Here is a 13698-nt window from a genome sequence, read left to right on the forward strand (position 1 = left end):
TACTGAAGTTCAAGTAGACTATATCTATGCCATTCCTCTGGTCCACTAATTTTGTCACTTTGTCAAAGAATACAATAAGATTAGTCTGGCATGATCTGTTTTTGACAAACCCATGTTGGCTTTTGGCTATTACTTTGTTTGCTTCTAGGTGTTCGCAAATTCGTTGCTTGATTATTTTTTCCAGAATCTTTCCTGGTATTGAGGTCAGGCTGATAGGTCTGTAGTTTCCTGGATCTATTTTTTCCCCTTTTTTGAAGATGGGAACCACTTCAGCTCTTTTCCAGTCCTCTGGTAGTTCCCCGGTGCTCCAGGGTCTCTGAAAGATATAGCTCAGTGGTTCTGAGATCTCGTCTGCCAGTTCCTTCAGAACCCTGGAGTATAATCCATCTGGTCCTGGTGATTTGAACTCATCTAGGGTAGACAGGTGCTCACTTACCATTTTCTTCCCTATTTCAACTTGTGTTCCTAATCTGATTTTTGTGGTGCTGTTTTTGATAGGTTGGACTGTTTTATCTCTTTGTGTAAAAACAGATGTAAATAGTTCTGCTTTCTCCCTGTTGCTTGTCACCTTCTTGCCACTTTCTCCCAGCAATGGGCCAATTGTTTCCTTAACCTTTTTCTTGTTTTTAACATGTTGGAAGATGCCTTTTTTTGTTATTTTTACTATTGTGGCAAGCCTTTCTTCATTGTGAGCCTTAGCTTTCCTCACTTCATCTTTACAGGCTCGGGCTATTTGCGGATATTCTGCCTTAGTTATGTCCCCCTCTTTCCACTTTTTATACTTATCTTTTTTGTCTTTCAATTTGTCAGAGAGTTCTTTATGCAGCCATGCTGCTTTCTTTTGGGAGCTGTTATTTTTCTTCTTCATTAGTATTGTGCTAGACTGGGCTTTTGTAATCTCATTTTTCAAAATTTCCCAAGCTTCCTAGTTGTTTTCCCCTTGAGGATTCTCATCCATGGAATTCTTCCCAAGCTCTCTCTAAGTTTATTGAAATTAGCTCTCTTAAAGTCCAAGGCTCTAATTTGACTTTGTTCTACTACTTGTGTTTGCATAATGTTGAATTTCAATATTGCATGGTCACTTGCCCCCAGGGTTCCTGTGGCTTCAACACCTTCCATCCTTTCCTCTCTGTTAGTGAGAATTAAGTCTAATATGGCTGATCCCCTTGTTCCCTTCTCTACTTTTTGGGAAACAAAGTTGTCTGCTATGTTCGTTAGGAACCTGTTGGATCTTCCACTTGGTGCAGAGTTTGTTTCCCAGTTGATGTCAGGGTAGTTAAAATCCCGCATTACTATTGTGGTGTGCTTCCGACATACCTTAGTTAGCTGACTAGCAAAAAGTTCATCTACTTCCTCTGCTTGGTTGGGTGGCTTGTAGTATAAACCTATGGCAATGTCTCCCCCCCCCAACCTTTAATATTGACCCAAATGCATTCAAGATAGTTCTCATCATTGTTGTGCTCTATTTGTGTAGAGAGGTAATTATTTCTTATATATAGTGCAACTCCACCTCCTCTTTTATTTGGTCTATTTCTTTTAAATAATTTAAATCCTTCTAGCTGTATGTTCCATTTGTGCGTTTCATCCCGTCAAGGTTCTGTAATGGCAACAATATGTATCTGCCCTCATTTACTTGAATTTCTAATTCACCCGGTTTATTCCTCATACTCTGTGGATTGGTGTATAGACATTTGAGTCCATTTTGATTGACCCTGTGTTTACTGTCTACATAACCTGTGTTATGCCTGACTGCCCCTATTTTCTTGCCACTTGTATGATTCATGCACATGGCATGGCACTTACTATTAAATGCTTGATTCTGCTTGACAGCAGGAGTGATAATCTTACCTGCACAAATATCTGTGTTACATGCCAGTGCATGCCATAACCCTATGAGTTTTAGATTGCTGGGGCAGAAATGTTCTGTATCAATTAATTTTCTGTCCCTGCTGTTCAGCTTAAATGTTTATCCAGAAAAATCTGTGAATTTAATGCCAAGTAACTCAGTCCCTTTCTTGGATGGGTGCAAACCATCTCTTTTGTACAGTTTTTCATTGGGCCAGCTGCAGACATAATGACTAATAAAACCAAAGCCTTTCCTTTTACACCACTCCTTTAGCCACACATTAAACTCTGCTACATGCTGGCCCTTCCCTTTTTGTTCCTTATATACTGGTAAAACCTCTGAAAAGATAAGCCTACAACCTATACTATTAAGTTCCTACCCCAAGCTCTGGAAATCATTCTTCACAGAAAGTACATCTTTTTGGGACAGAACATTTGTGCCAAGATATATAATAGCATCAACATCACAGTCCTTACTTGCATTCTTGACTATCTTAAGAATACGCCTCTTGTCTCTGCTGGCAGTAGCACCTGGCAGACACCTGACCTCTTTTAAAACCTCCACATCCTTTCCTAAATTTACATTCCTTACGATTGAATCACCAACCAGAAGGTGACTTCTCTTTTTGCATACCTTGCTCTTCTTGTGCAACTGATGTGTGATACCTGGTTCCCCATTTCACCTTTCCGAAGAAAGTTCTTCATTTTGGACCACGACCCCCTGCTTATTTGTGTCATCATTATCACAACTACCTTGACCTGTCTCTTTAGTGTCCCCATTAAGGTCAGCATCTCCATAGAGTGGAATGGCTGAATTGAACACCTAATTTCTGCTTGAAGAGCACAGATTAGAGATTCTAGATAGGTAATCTGTCTATGTAGACTAGTAATTTGTTTACAAAGAGGACAGTATCCAAATTTGAAAAGAGTACTGCGAAAGAAGGTTCAAATGAAATGGAGTTAAAGGGCACCTACCTCAGTCCTCTTTGTCTCTCTGACTCCCCCCTTGTATTCAGCAGCTCCAATCACCAGCCTCAGGAAAGTTCAAATGAAATGGAGTTAAAGGGCCCCTACCTCAGTCCTCTTTGTCTCTCTGACTCCCCCCTTGTATTCAGCAGCTCCAATCACCAGCCTCAGGAAGGTTCAAATGAACCTTAGATGTAAGTTGTTTCTTGAGCACCATGCGGATACCTTCCGGACTTCTTCCCTGTATGCTGGTTCGTCCCCTCCAGTTATGAGACCCAGCATGATGTGGGGAGAAGGGATCAAGTGCCCTGGGCCTCCTCAACCCCTGACCTCGATGGAGCCCTTCTGGATACTCTTTTTGTACACTTCCCATGCTTGGGACACTTTTGCAGTTGGAGAGCAGCAGTGGTGGGATTCAACATTTTTGACTATTGGTTCTGTGGGTGTGGCTTGGTGGGTGTGGTGTGGCTTGGTGGGTGTGGCTTGGTGGGCAGGGGAAAGATACTGCAAAATCCCCATTCCCTCTCGATCAGCTGGGACTCGGGAGATAAAGACTAGATGGGGGCGCGGCCAGCCAGAGGTGGTATTTACTGGTTCTCCGAACTACTCAAATTTCCGCTACCAGTTCTCCAGAACTGGTCAGAACCTGCAGAATCCCATCTCCTGAGAGCAGCTATTTTAAAGAGACTCTTGTCTCTTCTCTGTCCCCTTGGCTGTGACCCACTGAGCCCCCCCCCAGCCCCCTAGCTCCTCCGGGCCCTTTAGACAGTCTCAGGGTCCACCTGGTGAGCTTGCCAAAGCCTGGCCTGCGAAGGGAGAGAGCTTTACATAAGCTGTTGTCTGGTTAAGCCTCTTTCTCTGCTCACAATGGGAGCTCCGGGGAAGCGATCCATTTTCCTGGCCCTCTCACGGTTTCTCACGGGGCTCATCTCCTCCTGGCCCAGCCCTTTGTCTTCCAGGGCTTCTCTGCACGCTTGTTGGCTTCTTTGGGATGGGGAGGGAAGCGGTTTCAGGGGTGGGCTGCTACAGGTTTACCCGGGTTCGGGAGAACACGTAGCTAAAGTTATGGCCGGTTTGGAGAACCTCCAAATCTCACCTCTGACTGGCCCCACCCATCCCACCCCTCCCAGGAGTCTCCACACAGTTTGTTTTGGATGCGAGGCAAGTGCAGGGCCTACATAGAGGTTCAAGGAAGGCGACATGGGGCCATGGCGGTCATATGGCCCTGCCAGTGGAGAGATGCGTAGAGGCATGACAGCCGGGCAAGGCCACGTTCCACAGTGGATAAGCCACCTTCTACGGAGCGTGGCGGGAAACGGACCCTTTGCACTATCAAACCGCTTGGCTGAGCCCCCCGACCTGAGCTCAGGGAAGGCTGTAATCGCAACCTTTCCTTGAAACTCCGACAACCAACCCTGAACTCCATCCCTCTTCATGCCAACCCGTGTTGGTTCTCCCTGGGCCAGATTGAGTCTGCTGCCTCCCTAGCCCTCAGCAAAAGATAACATCAAACTTTGATCCTGTGGTCTTTCAGTGGAAAAATGATAAAGTTGCAAGAAAGGGGGGGAAATCCACAGGAACCGAGACTGTTGTCCTTCTTCATGGAAATTGCAAAAATGGAGGTTTTTTTATTTAGAAACACCTCCCGTCCCCCATTCCTGCTCAAAGGGGCCTGTGTAGAGTTCACAGGATTATTTTACGAGTCAAGCAATGTCCTCAATGGAAGCTCCACGTTAAAAACCTTCCCACAGCATCCATGAAGTCCAGAGACATCTTGGCTAGCCCTGACCATCACCCAGCTCTCCTCTTGCCCCACTTTAGTTCCCAAGGGATTGTGCCACACGTGGGCAGAAGCCACAGAGGGCAGGGGAGGACATATTGCCTTGCAGCAGGTTATATAATACAATGCAATAGCAGAGTTGGAAGGGACCTTGGAGGGCTTCTAGCCCAACCCCCTGCCTAGGCAGGACACCCTACACCACTTCAGACAAATGGTTGTCCAACATCATCTTAAAAACTTCCAGTGTTGGGGCACTTACAACTTCTGGAGGAAAGTTGTTCCACTGATTAATTGTTCTAATTGTCAGGAAATTTCTTCTCAGTTCTAAGTTACTTCTCTCCTTGATTAGTTTCCACCCATTGCTTCTTATCCTGCCTTCAGTTGCCTTGGAGAATAGTTTGACTCCCTCTTCTTTGTGGCAACCCCTGAGACATTGGAAGACTGCTATCCTGTCTCCCCTGGTCCTTCTTTTCATTAAACTAGACATACCCAGTTCCTGCAACCTTTCTTCATATGTTTTAGCCTCCAGTCCCCTAATCATCTTTGTTGCTCTTCTCTGCACTCTTTCTAGAGTCTCAACATCTTTTCTACATCGTGGTGACCAGAACTGAATGCAGTATTCCAAGTGTGGCCTTACCAAGGCATTATAAAGTGGTATTAACACTTCACGTGATCTTGATTCTATCCCTCTGTTGATGCAGCCTAGAACTGTGTTGGTTTTCTTGGCAGCTGCTGCACACGGCTGGCTCCTATTTAAATGGTTGTCCACTAGGACTCCAAGATCCCTTTCACAGTTACTACTATTGAGCCAGGTACCACCTATACTGTACCTGTGCATTTCGTTTTTTCTTGCCTAAATGTAGAACCTTACTCTTTTCACCACTGAATTTCATTTTATTAGATAATGCCCAATATTCAAGTTTGTCAAGATCCTTCTGTATCTTAAGCCTGTCTTCGGGAGTGTTGGCTATTCCTGCCAGCTTGGTGTCATATGATATCAGTCAAGAGGTAATTCAATCATCTTTACATAATTGCCATCTTGCAGGGGCCCCTCCTTCGGTATCGGGGCAGCTCAGCAGTTATGTAACTGAGGATAGAAGGGAAGGGAGTCGGCGGTTGGGTTTGAGGACAGGATGTTGACTCTTAGCACCCTACTTGTTCATCCTCCTTCACTTAAGAAGAGGTGAGACCGAGGTTGATGGTAAATGAAGCAATCCACCAGTTGAGCTCGGGTCACCACAGGGCAGCCTTTGCCAAGGGCGTGTCAGAGTGCGCACAGCATGGCTACTGTTTTGAGACAACACAGAAACAAAACACAGTACACAGAGGTTTTATCTTTCTAACAGTAGTTAATATACAAGACTTATATAAACGTACAGGTACATCGGGTGGGTTCTAGCCGGCGTTACTGCCGGTTCTCTCGTGCATATGCTTTGCGCATGCATGCATGCACAGTTCAATATAAATTGTTCTGTGCATGCGCAGAACTCCCCCCCAAAAGATGACAGTGGCAACTGCGACGACTGCAGCAACCGGGAAACCAGTTCAGGGGCGTGGCCAGCCTGGACCACTGCCGGTTCTGCGACCCAGGCCAGCATACACTGCCAGTTTGGCCGAACTGGGCCAAACCAGTAGGAACCCACCTCTGAGATATGTATTAGGCAAATGCCAGGCAATCAATCAATCTTCAACTTTACATAGGGAACCGCAATGGAGATAGAACACGAGGAGAGAGAGATGCCCTCACATGGCCTCCCTTATATATACAGCTTCTTAAAGTAGCAGTAACCCTGCTGACCCATCCTCATGTCATCATCTTGGTTTACAAATGATGGTTTCCTTGGTTTACATCTTGGTGATCACGTGACCTGCGACGCTGCAGCCACCCGAAATACATGCTGGTTGCCAAGTCCCTGAATTTCAATCTTGTGACTTGTGGGGATGCTGAAACAGTTTAAATGATGATGACCAAGAGACCGTTTTTCGATGCCATTGTAATTTTGAATGGCCACTAAAGGAATGGCTGCAATTCAAGGACTACCTGCAACGCAAATTTAATCTAATTTTTAAAATGTTATTGTTAATATTAATTGGGTTTGTTTTGGGATACTCTATCTAATTTCCTTTTTAACTTTTGTAATATATGTTTTTTTTTTAAAATGTCGTACGCTGCCCTGAGTCCTTTGGGAGAAGGGCGGCCTATAAATCCAATAAACAAACAAACAACAAACAAACAAATTTCTGGCAGAGCTTGTGTAGAACTGAAGAAGCTTCTTGGGTGAGAAGCGAAGTGTCTTCATGGAAAAACAAAATCCAGTTGCCGTTTGAAAAACCACCTTTGACCTGGATGACGGAGAATCTCCACAGACGCTAAGCCGTGATGTGACTTTCTGGCTGCATGAACCCAGCCGTCCAATTTACAGGCAAAAGCCTTTAGTAAGTTATTATTAAGGGAGTAAAAATTAAAAGAAACAAACGGCGTTACATTAACAGTAAGAAACATCCGTTGCAAATAGGCTGTGATGGACGCTGTTAGAATACCACAGGGCCAGTTGTCTGTAGATTTAGCAAAAGTCATCTTGGACAGGTTGCATTTCAAATCCTGCATAGATACTGCAAGCCCGTCGGCACTTGAATGGGGATGGAGCACCACAAAGTCCCAATCTTGCAACACCTTCTCCACCTCCCCTTGCAAGACACTTGTGCAAGGAGCCTTTGGCTTGGAATCATCGTTTTACCAACCATTCAGGGGTGAGATTCAGCCGGTTCGGGTGAACTGGGTGCTAATTTTGCAGCTGGTTCACCGAACCGGTTGTTACAAGGACCGGCTGGCCCTGCCCACCCTGCCCCTCCCATGAGTCTCCACGCGGCCCGTTCATCATGCCAAGTAAGTGCAGGGGCCGCACAGAGCCTGGGGAGGGTGAAAGACGGGCCTACCAGAAGTCCGGAAACGAGCCTGTTTCCGGCTTCTGGAGGGCCTCCAGAGCTGGAAGGAGGCCGTTTTCGCTCACCCGGAGGCTCAGGGAAAGCCTCCACAGCTCAGGGGAGACCATTCTTGCCCTTCTGGAGGCTCAAGGAAAGCCTCCAGAGCCTGGGGAGGGTGAAAGATGGGCCTACCGGAAGTCCGGAAACGAGCCTGTTTCCGGCTTCTGGAGGGCCTCCAGAGCTGGAAGGAGGCCGTTTTCGCTCACCCGGAGGCTCAGGGAAAGCCTCCACAGTTCAGGGGAGACCATTCTTGCCCTTCTGGAGGCTCAAGGAAAGCCTCCAGAGCCTGGGGAGGGTGAAAGACGGGCCTACCGGAAGTCCGGAAACGAGCCTGTTTCCGGCTTCTGGAGGGCCTCCAGAGCTGGAAGGAGGCCGTTTTCGCTCACCCGGAGGCTCAGAGAAAGCCTCCACAGCTCAGGGGAGACCATTCTTGCCCTTCTGGAGGCTCAAGGAAAGCCTCCAGAGCCTGGGGAGGGTGAAAGACGGGCCTACCGGAAGTCCGGAAACGAGCCTGTTTCCGGCTTCTGGAGGGCCTCCAGAGCTGGAAGGAGGCCGTTTTCGCTCACCCGGAGGCTCAGGGAAAGCCTCCACAGCTCAGGGGAGACCATTCTTGCCCTTCTGGAGGCTCAAGGAAAGCCTCCAGAGCCTGGGGAGGGTGAAAGACGGGCCTACCGGAAGTCCGGAAACGAGCCTGTTTCCGGCTTCTGGAGGGCCTCCAGAGCTGGAAGGAGGCCGTTTTCGCTCACCCGGAGGCTCAGGGAAAGCCTCCACAGCTCAGGGGAGACCATTCTTGCCCTTCTGGAGGCTCAAGGAAAGCCTCCAGAGCCTGGGGAGGGTGAAAGACGGGCCTACCGGAAGTCCGGAAACGAGCCTGTTTCCGGCTTCTGGAGGGCCTCCAGAGCTGGAAGGAGGCCGTTTTCGCTCACCCGGAGGCTCAGGGAAAGCCTCCACAGCTCAGGGGAGACCATTCTTGCCCTTCTGGAGGCTCAAGGAAAGCCTCCAGAGCCTGGGGAGGGTGAAAGACGGGCCTACCGGAAGTCCGGAAACGAGCCTGTTTCCGGCTTCTGGAGGGCCTCCAGAGCTGGAAGGAGGCCGTTTTCGCTCACCCGGAGGCTCAGGGAAAGCCTCCACAGCTCAGGGGAGACCATTCTTGCCCTTCTGGAGGCTCAAGGAAAGCCTCCAGAGCCTGGGGAGGGTGAAAGACGGGCCTACCGGAAGTCCGGAAACGAGCCTGTTTCCGGCTTCTGGAGGGCCTCCAGAGCTGGAAGGAGGCCGTTTTCGCTCACCCGGAGGCTCAGGGAAAGCCTCCACAGCTCAGGGGAGACCATTCTTGCCCTTCTGGAGGCTCAAGGAAAGCCTCCAGAGCCTGGGGAGGGTGAAAACATCCCCCCTTGTCATGAGGAGGCCGAGGAGGCCACGCATCGCATGGCCACGCCTGCCCAGCAGAGAAGCGGTTGCTAACTTTTATCAATCCCACCCCTGCAACCGGTCCAAGTAATGGTGGTTCTGACAAGTTACTTAAGACCTGTATGTATGATGACTGCAGCAACCCCCCATGGTTACACAATCAGATTTCGAGCTCTGGACAACCTGCAAGTATTTATGACGGTGGCAGCATCCTGGGGTAACGTGTGATCATCCTCTGAGCTCTTCCTTTCCGGCTCCCGACAAGCAAAGTCAGTGAAGCAAGCTGGATTCGCTTAATGATTGTGATTTGCTTAACGACCATGGCAAAAAAAGTTGTAAAGTGGAACATGACTCACAGCCGCTTTGCTAAAAGAACAAAGTCTGGTCCCAGTCCTGGTTGTAAGTCGAGGACTACCCGTGATTGATATCCAGACAAGGCCGCCGAGGTGACGATGAAGACTTCCAAATACCGTATTATTCGGAGTATAAGACACACCTTTTTCCCTCAAGAAAGAGGGTGAAAATCTCGGTGCGTCTTATACACTGAATACAGCACTTTTGGCCCATTGAAACCCAGCCCCTTCACAAAAATGCACGTGCATAGCCTTTAGGAGACTTCCAGAGTGCTCCTGGGGGATGGGGAGGGCAAAAATGAGCAAAAAAAACCAATCAGTTTTTTGCTGATTTTTGCCCCTCCCCCCAGTCCCCAGGAGGACTCTATAAGCCTCCCAAATCTCTGCATGCTCCGCCCCTTTTTTGTTGCAAAAAATGGGGTGTGCAGAGGGTTTTGGAGGCCTGCAGAGTACAAAAACGTTTTTTTTTTTAATTTACCTCTTCAAAATCCTGGTGCGTCTTATAGCCCGAAAAATACAATAATCAGACCCCTTAAACTGGAAGCCTGTTGAAAGATCTCTTCCACATGAGGTCCCATTTGGACGGTGGCGAGAGCACAGAACTAAGAAGAGGCGTTCCCTTTGGTGACATTTTGCAGGCCGAGAAGTTGGTTTGGAGCGCTTCCCTGATCGCAAGACACAAAGCAATGGCGGCCACTGCGATAGACGCCCAGGATGTCGCTGCTATGAAGAGGCTGAATGCCTCCTTCCAGCTGGCCGCCTGGATCGTACACCGCGTGGCTTCAGGACAAGACGCAGAAGGGGGAAAATAGAGAGTCTCTGGATAGTGGCTGTAGAGGCTGTGGAAGGTCATCACGAAGAGTCCCTCTAGAAGAGTCTTGGCCAAGAGGTTGACCAAATGCAACCTGAGCTCCAGACCACTTCCCCAGAGCTGGCTCTGCCCCCCAAGGCCCTTGCCATGGACATACGGGGAGGGAAACAGGAACACGCAGGCCAAACCGTGGGCGAGGAGGCTGGCCGCCTGCAACAGGAAGAGGTTCAAAGGGGAGATGGGAAAGATTTCATCCCAGCAAGCAAGGAGGCAGCTCCGCTGGGTGGAATTGCACCGCAGGTCAGCCGACTCGTCCTGCCAAATGGTTGCGGCTCCCAAGATCAGAAATCCCAGACGGCAAACCGCGAGGGTGGCCAGGCTGGCTCGGCACAGCCGTGGGGCTTGACCGCCGGTGCCACTGAGCAGAGTTGTGACCGTTTCTTTCTCCATGGAGTTGAGCGTGGCTTTTGGCTGCAACGAAAAATATTGCATAGGGTGATCGTCATGCGAGCTGCTCACGTTTGTTGGAAGCTGACCTGATTAAATCATGCCCTTGAATAGAATAGAGCTGGAAGGGACCTTGGAGGTCTTCTAGTCCAGCCCACTGCTCAACCAGGAGACCCTATACAATCTCAGACAAGTGACTCTCACAGGGAGGGACTTCTCCTAGTGCCGTCCACCAGGCAATGCCAACGGGCGGCGCCTAGGAGTAGGGCCTTCTCTGTGATGGGCCCAACCCTCTGGAATGACCTCCCCCCCGACATTAGAACCACCACCGACTTCCGCTCCTTCCGCCAAAAATTGAAGACACACCTGTTCCGATTGGCTGGCCTGGCATAATCATAACTGCTACCTCCTGGCAAACATATTTCTTAACTGGCATTTTAAGGGAATTGTTTTTTAAATTTAATTTTTATGGGATATTTGTAGGGGTTTTAAACTATTTACTCAGCTGTACAGTTCTGTTAAATCTTTTTATCCTCCTTCGTATCTATTTATCTATTTAATAATTTTAATTGCTTAATTTTATAGTTATTTATATGATGTATTTCTGATATGGACTGTACACCGCCCTGAGTCCCTTTCGGGAGAGGGGGCGGTCTATAAGCGCTCAGTAAATAAATAAATAAATAAATAAATAAACTGTCCAGACTCTTTTTAAAAAGCTCCAGTGATGGAGCACCCACAATTTCTGGTGGCAAGCTGTTCCGCTGGTTAATTGTCCTCACTGTTAGGAAGTTTCTCCTTCATTCCAAGTTGCTTCTCTCTTTGATCAGTTTCCATCCATTATTTCTTGTCCTGCCTTTGGAGAATAATTTGAGTCCCTCTTTGTGGCAGCCTCTCCAATAGACTGCTATACTCATGTACTGCTATCGTGTCACCCCTAATTCTTCTTTTCTTTTAGAACTCAGAGATGGACCCAGTGCATAACCTGGGTGGGATGTGTGTCTTCTCCTGGACTCACACTGCCGCTTGAGGAGGAGGACAGGAGGGCCTTTACACAACTGTGGATTGTGGATCAGTTATGCCCTGCTTACAATCACCCACATGTCCAGTGATGGCAAATCTTTTGGCACAGTACCGAAAAGGGAGTACTAGTCTGGGCTGTGACAAGGAAGAAGAGCTCTTCCTGGTCACACGTGCACACCAAAACTGGAAGCTCATTTTCCGGTGCGCACATGCTCCCTGGGCAGCTCCTCTTCCTGGTCACAGCCCAGACAAATGCACATGCGAAGTATTCTCCATCACTGATCTATATCTACTTCTACATCTATCCATCAAGTCTTCCAGTTACTTCCACGCCTGTGCCTGCACCTGCGCCGATCAGCTGGCCAGCATGTATGCTCACACCGGAAACCGAAATACCAGCTCTTCCAGTTACTGGCACTACCGCACATGCAAAGGCTAGCTGTTCATCGCATGCGCAGGCATACACGTGCTAGAAACCTGGAAGAGGCATGGGCACCGCTGCATGTGCCAGCCAACATGGCTCGGCATGCCACTTCGGGCACACATGCCATAGGTTTGCCATCACGGCCCTAGTTATTTCCCATCTTGACTACTATACTTCAGCTATTTACAATAGCAGAGTTGGAAGGGACCTTGGAGGTCTTCTAGTCCAACCCCCTGCCTAGGCAGGAAATCCTCCACATCTTTTCTACACCGTGGCGACCAAAACTGAATGCCGTATTCCAAGTGTGGCCTTACCAAGGCATTATAAAGTGGTATTAACACTTCATGTGATCTTGATTCTATGTTGATGCAGCCTAGAACTGTGTTGGCTTTTTTGGCAGCTGCTGCACACGGCTGGCTCATATTTACAATACAATAAAATAGCAGAGTTGGAAGGGACCTTGGAGGTCTTCTAGTCTAACCCCTTGCCTAGGCAGGAAACCCTATACTTTCAGTCAAATGGCTATCCAACATCTTCTTAAAGACTTCCAGTGTTGGGGCATTCACAACTTTTGGAGGCAACTTCTGTTCCACTGATTAATTGTTCTTAATTTAATTGTTTAAATGGTTGTCCACTAGGACTCCAAGATCCCTCTCAAGTTACTACTATTGAGCCAGGTACCACCTATACTGTACCTGTGCATTCCCTTTTTGTTGCCTAAATGTAGAACCTTACTCTTTTCACCATTGAATTTCATTTTATTAGATAGTGCCCAATGTTCAGGTTTGTCAAGATCCTTCTGTAGCTTAAGCCTATCTTCTGGAGTGTTGGCTATTCCTGCCAGCTTGGCATCATATACTTTGTTCTATATGGGGCTGCCCTTGAAAAATATATCCGGTAGATTCAATTGCTTCAAAATCCAGTGGCCTGCCTGGTTTCATGCAAGTCTAGATTTGCACATGTGCCACTTCTCTTGAGGGAGCCCATCACTGATTGGAATAAACAAATACCCGGGCAATGCAGGGTTAACAGCTATAAATAGATAAGAGTTGCTGCCAACTGCCTTTTCAAATAAGGTAGACTCCAGGCCCAACGTTCGTTATCTAGTAGCTTAGGATGGTGTCAAGATGTCCTTAAGTTGACCCAATTCACTTTCAGACCCCTTGATGTCTATGGAGATTCTCAATCAACCAAGTCATGCTTGTCTCTAACATGCTTTTTTCCCCCAAAAGGCAACTGAACTTCCTTGGGGTTTTTTTTCATTTCGCTTCTCATCCAAAAACCTTCTTCAGTTGAATAAACTGAAGAAGCTCTTGGATGGGAAATATTTTCAAGGAAAAAAAAAACCATGGAAGTCCAGTGGCCTCTTGAAAAAGCACCTTTGGGAGTTTCAGACCGTAATGGTCTGATTGAGGCTTCCCAAAGCATGAAGCAAAGTCTTTATCCCAACAAAAAACTCCTTTTATTAATTGACTGTGAATTCTGCTCCTTCACATCCAGCAACGTCTTTCAAGGGAGGATTTACAGTCACAGACCTTCTCTGGCTTGGAGAGCTGACAGACCGATCTCTGCAAAACTTGGCAAGGAGTCTCAGAGAGTCACTAACCAATTAAATGAACTAATTGTCTCCTGCAAACTCCACTCCCCTTTCGCTCCT

General features: G+C 47.8%; 1 protein-coding gene across 1 annotated transcript; it reads right to left on the reverse strand.

Annotated features, from left to right (window-relative positions):
• Positions 1–9868: 9868 nt before the first annotated feature.
• LOC309384745 (gap junction beta-3 protein-like) lies at positions 9869–10597 on the reverse strand (the record flags this gene model as incomplete). The annotated part of the gene is made up of 1 exon (XM_081938489.1): positions 9869–10597. The coding sequence occupies one exon, from the start codon at positions 10595–10597 to the stop codon at positions 9869–9871; it is 729 nt and encodes a 242-aa protein (XP_081794615.1).
• Positions 10598–13698: the final 3101 nt, after the last annotated feature.

Source organism: Natrix helvetica (assembly GCF_964273705.1).
Source record: "Natrix helvetica genome assembly, chromosome: 1".
Lineage (NCBI taxonomy): Eukaryota > Metazoa > Chordata > Lepidosauria > Squamata > Natricidae > Natrix > Natrix helvetica.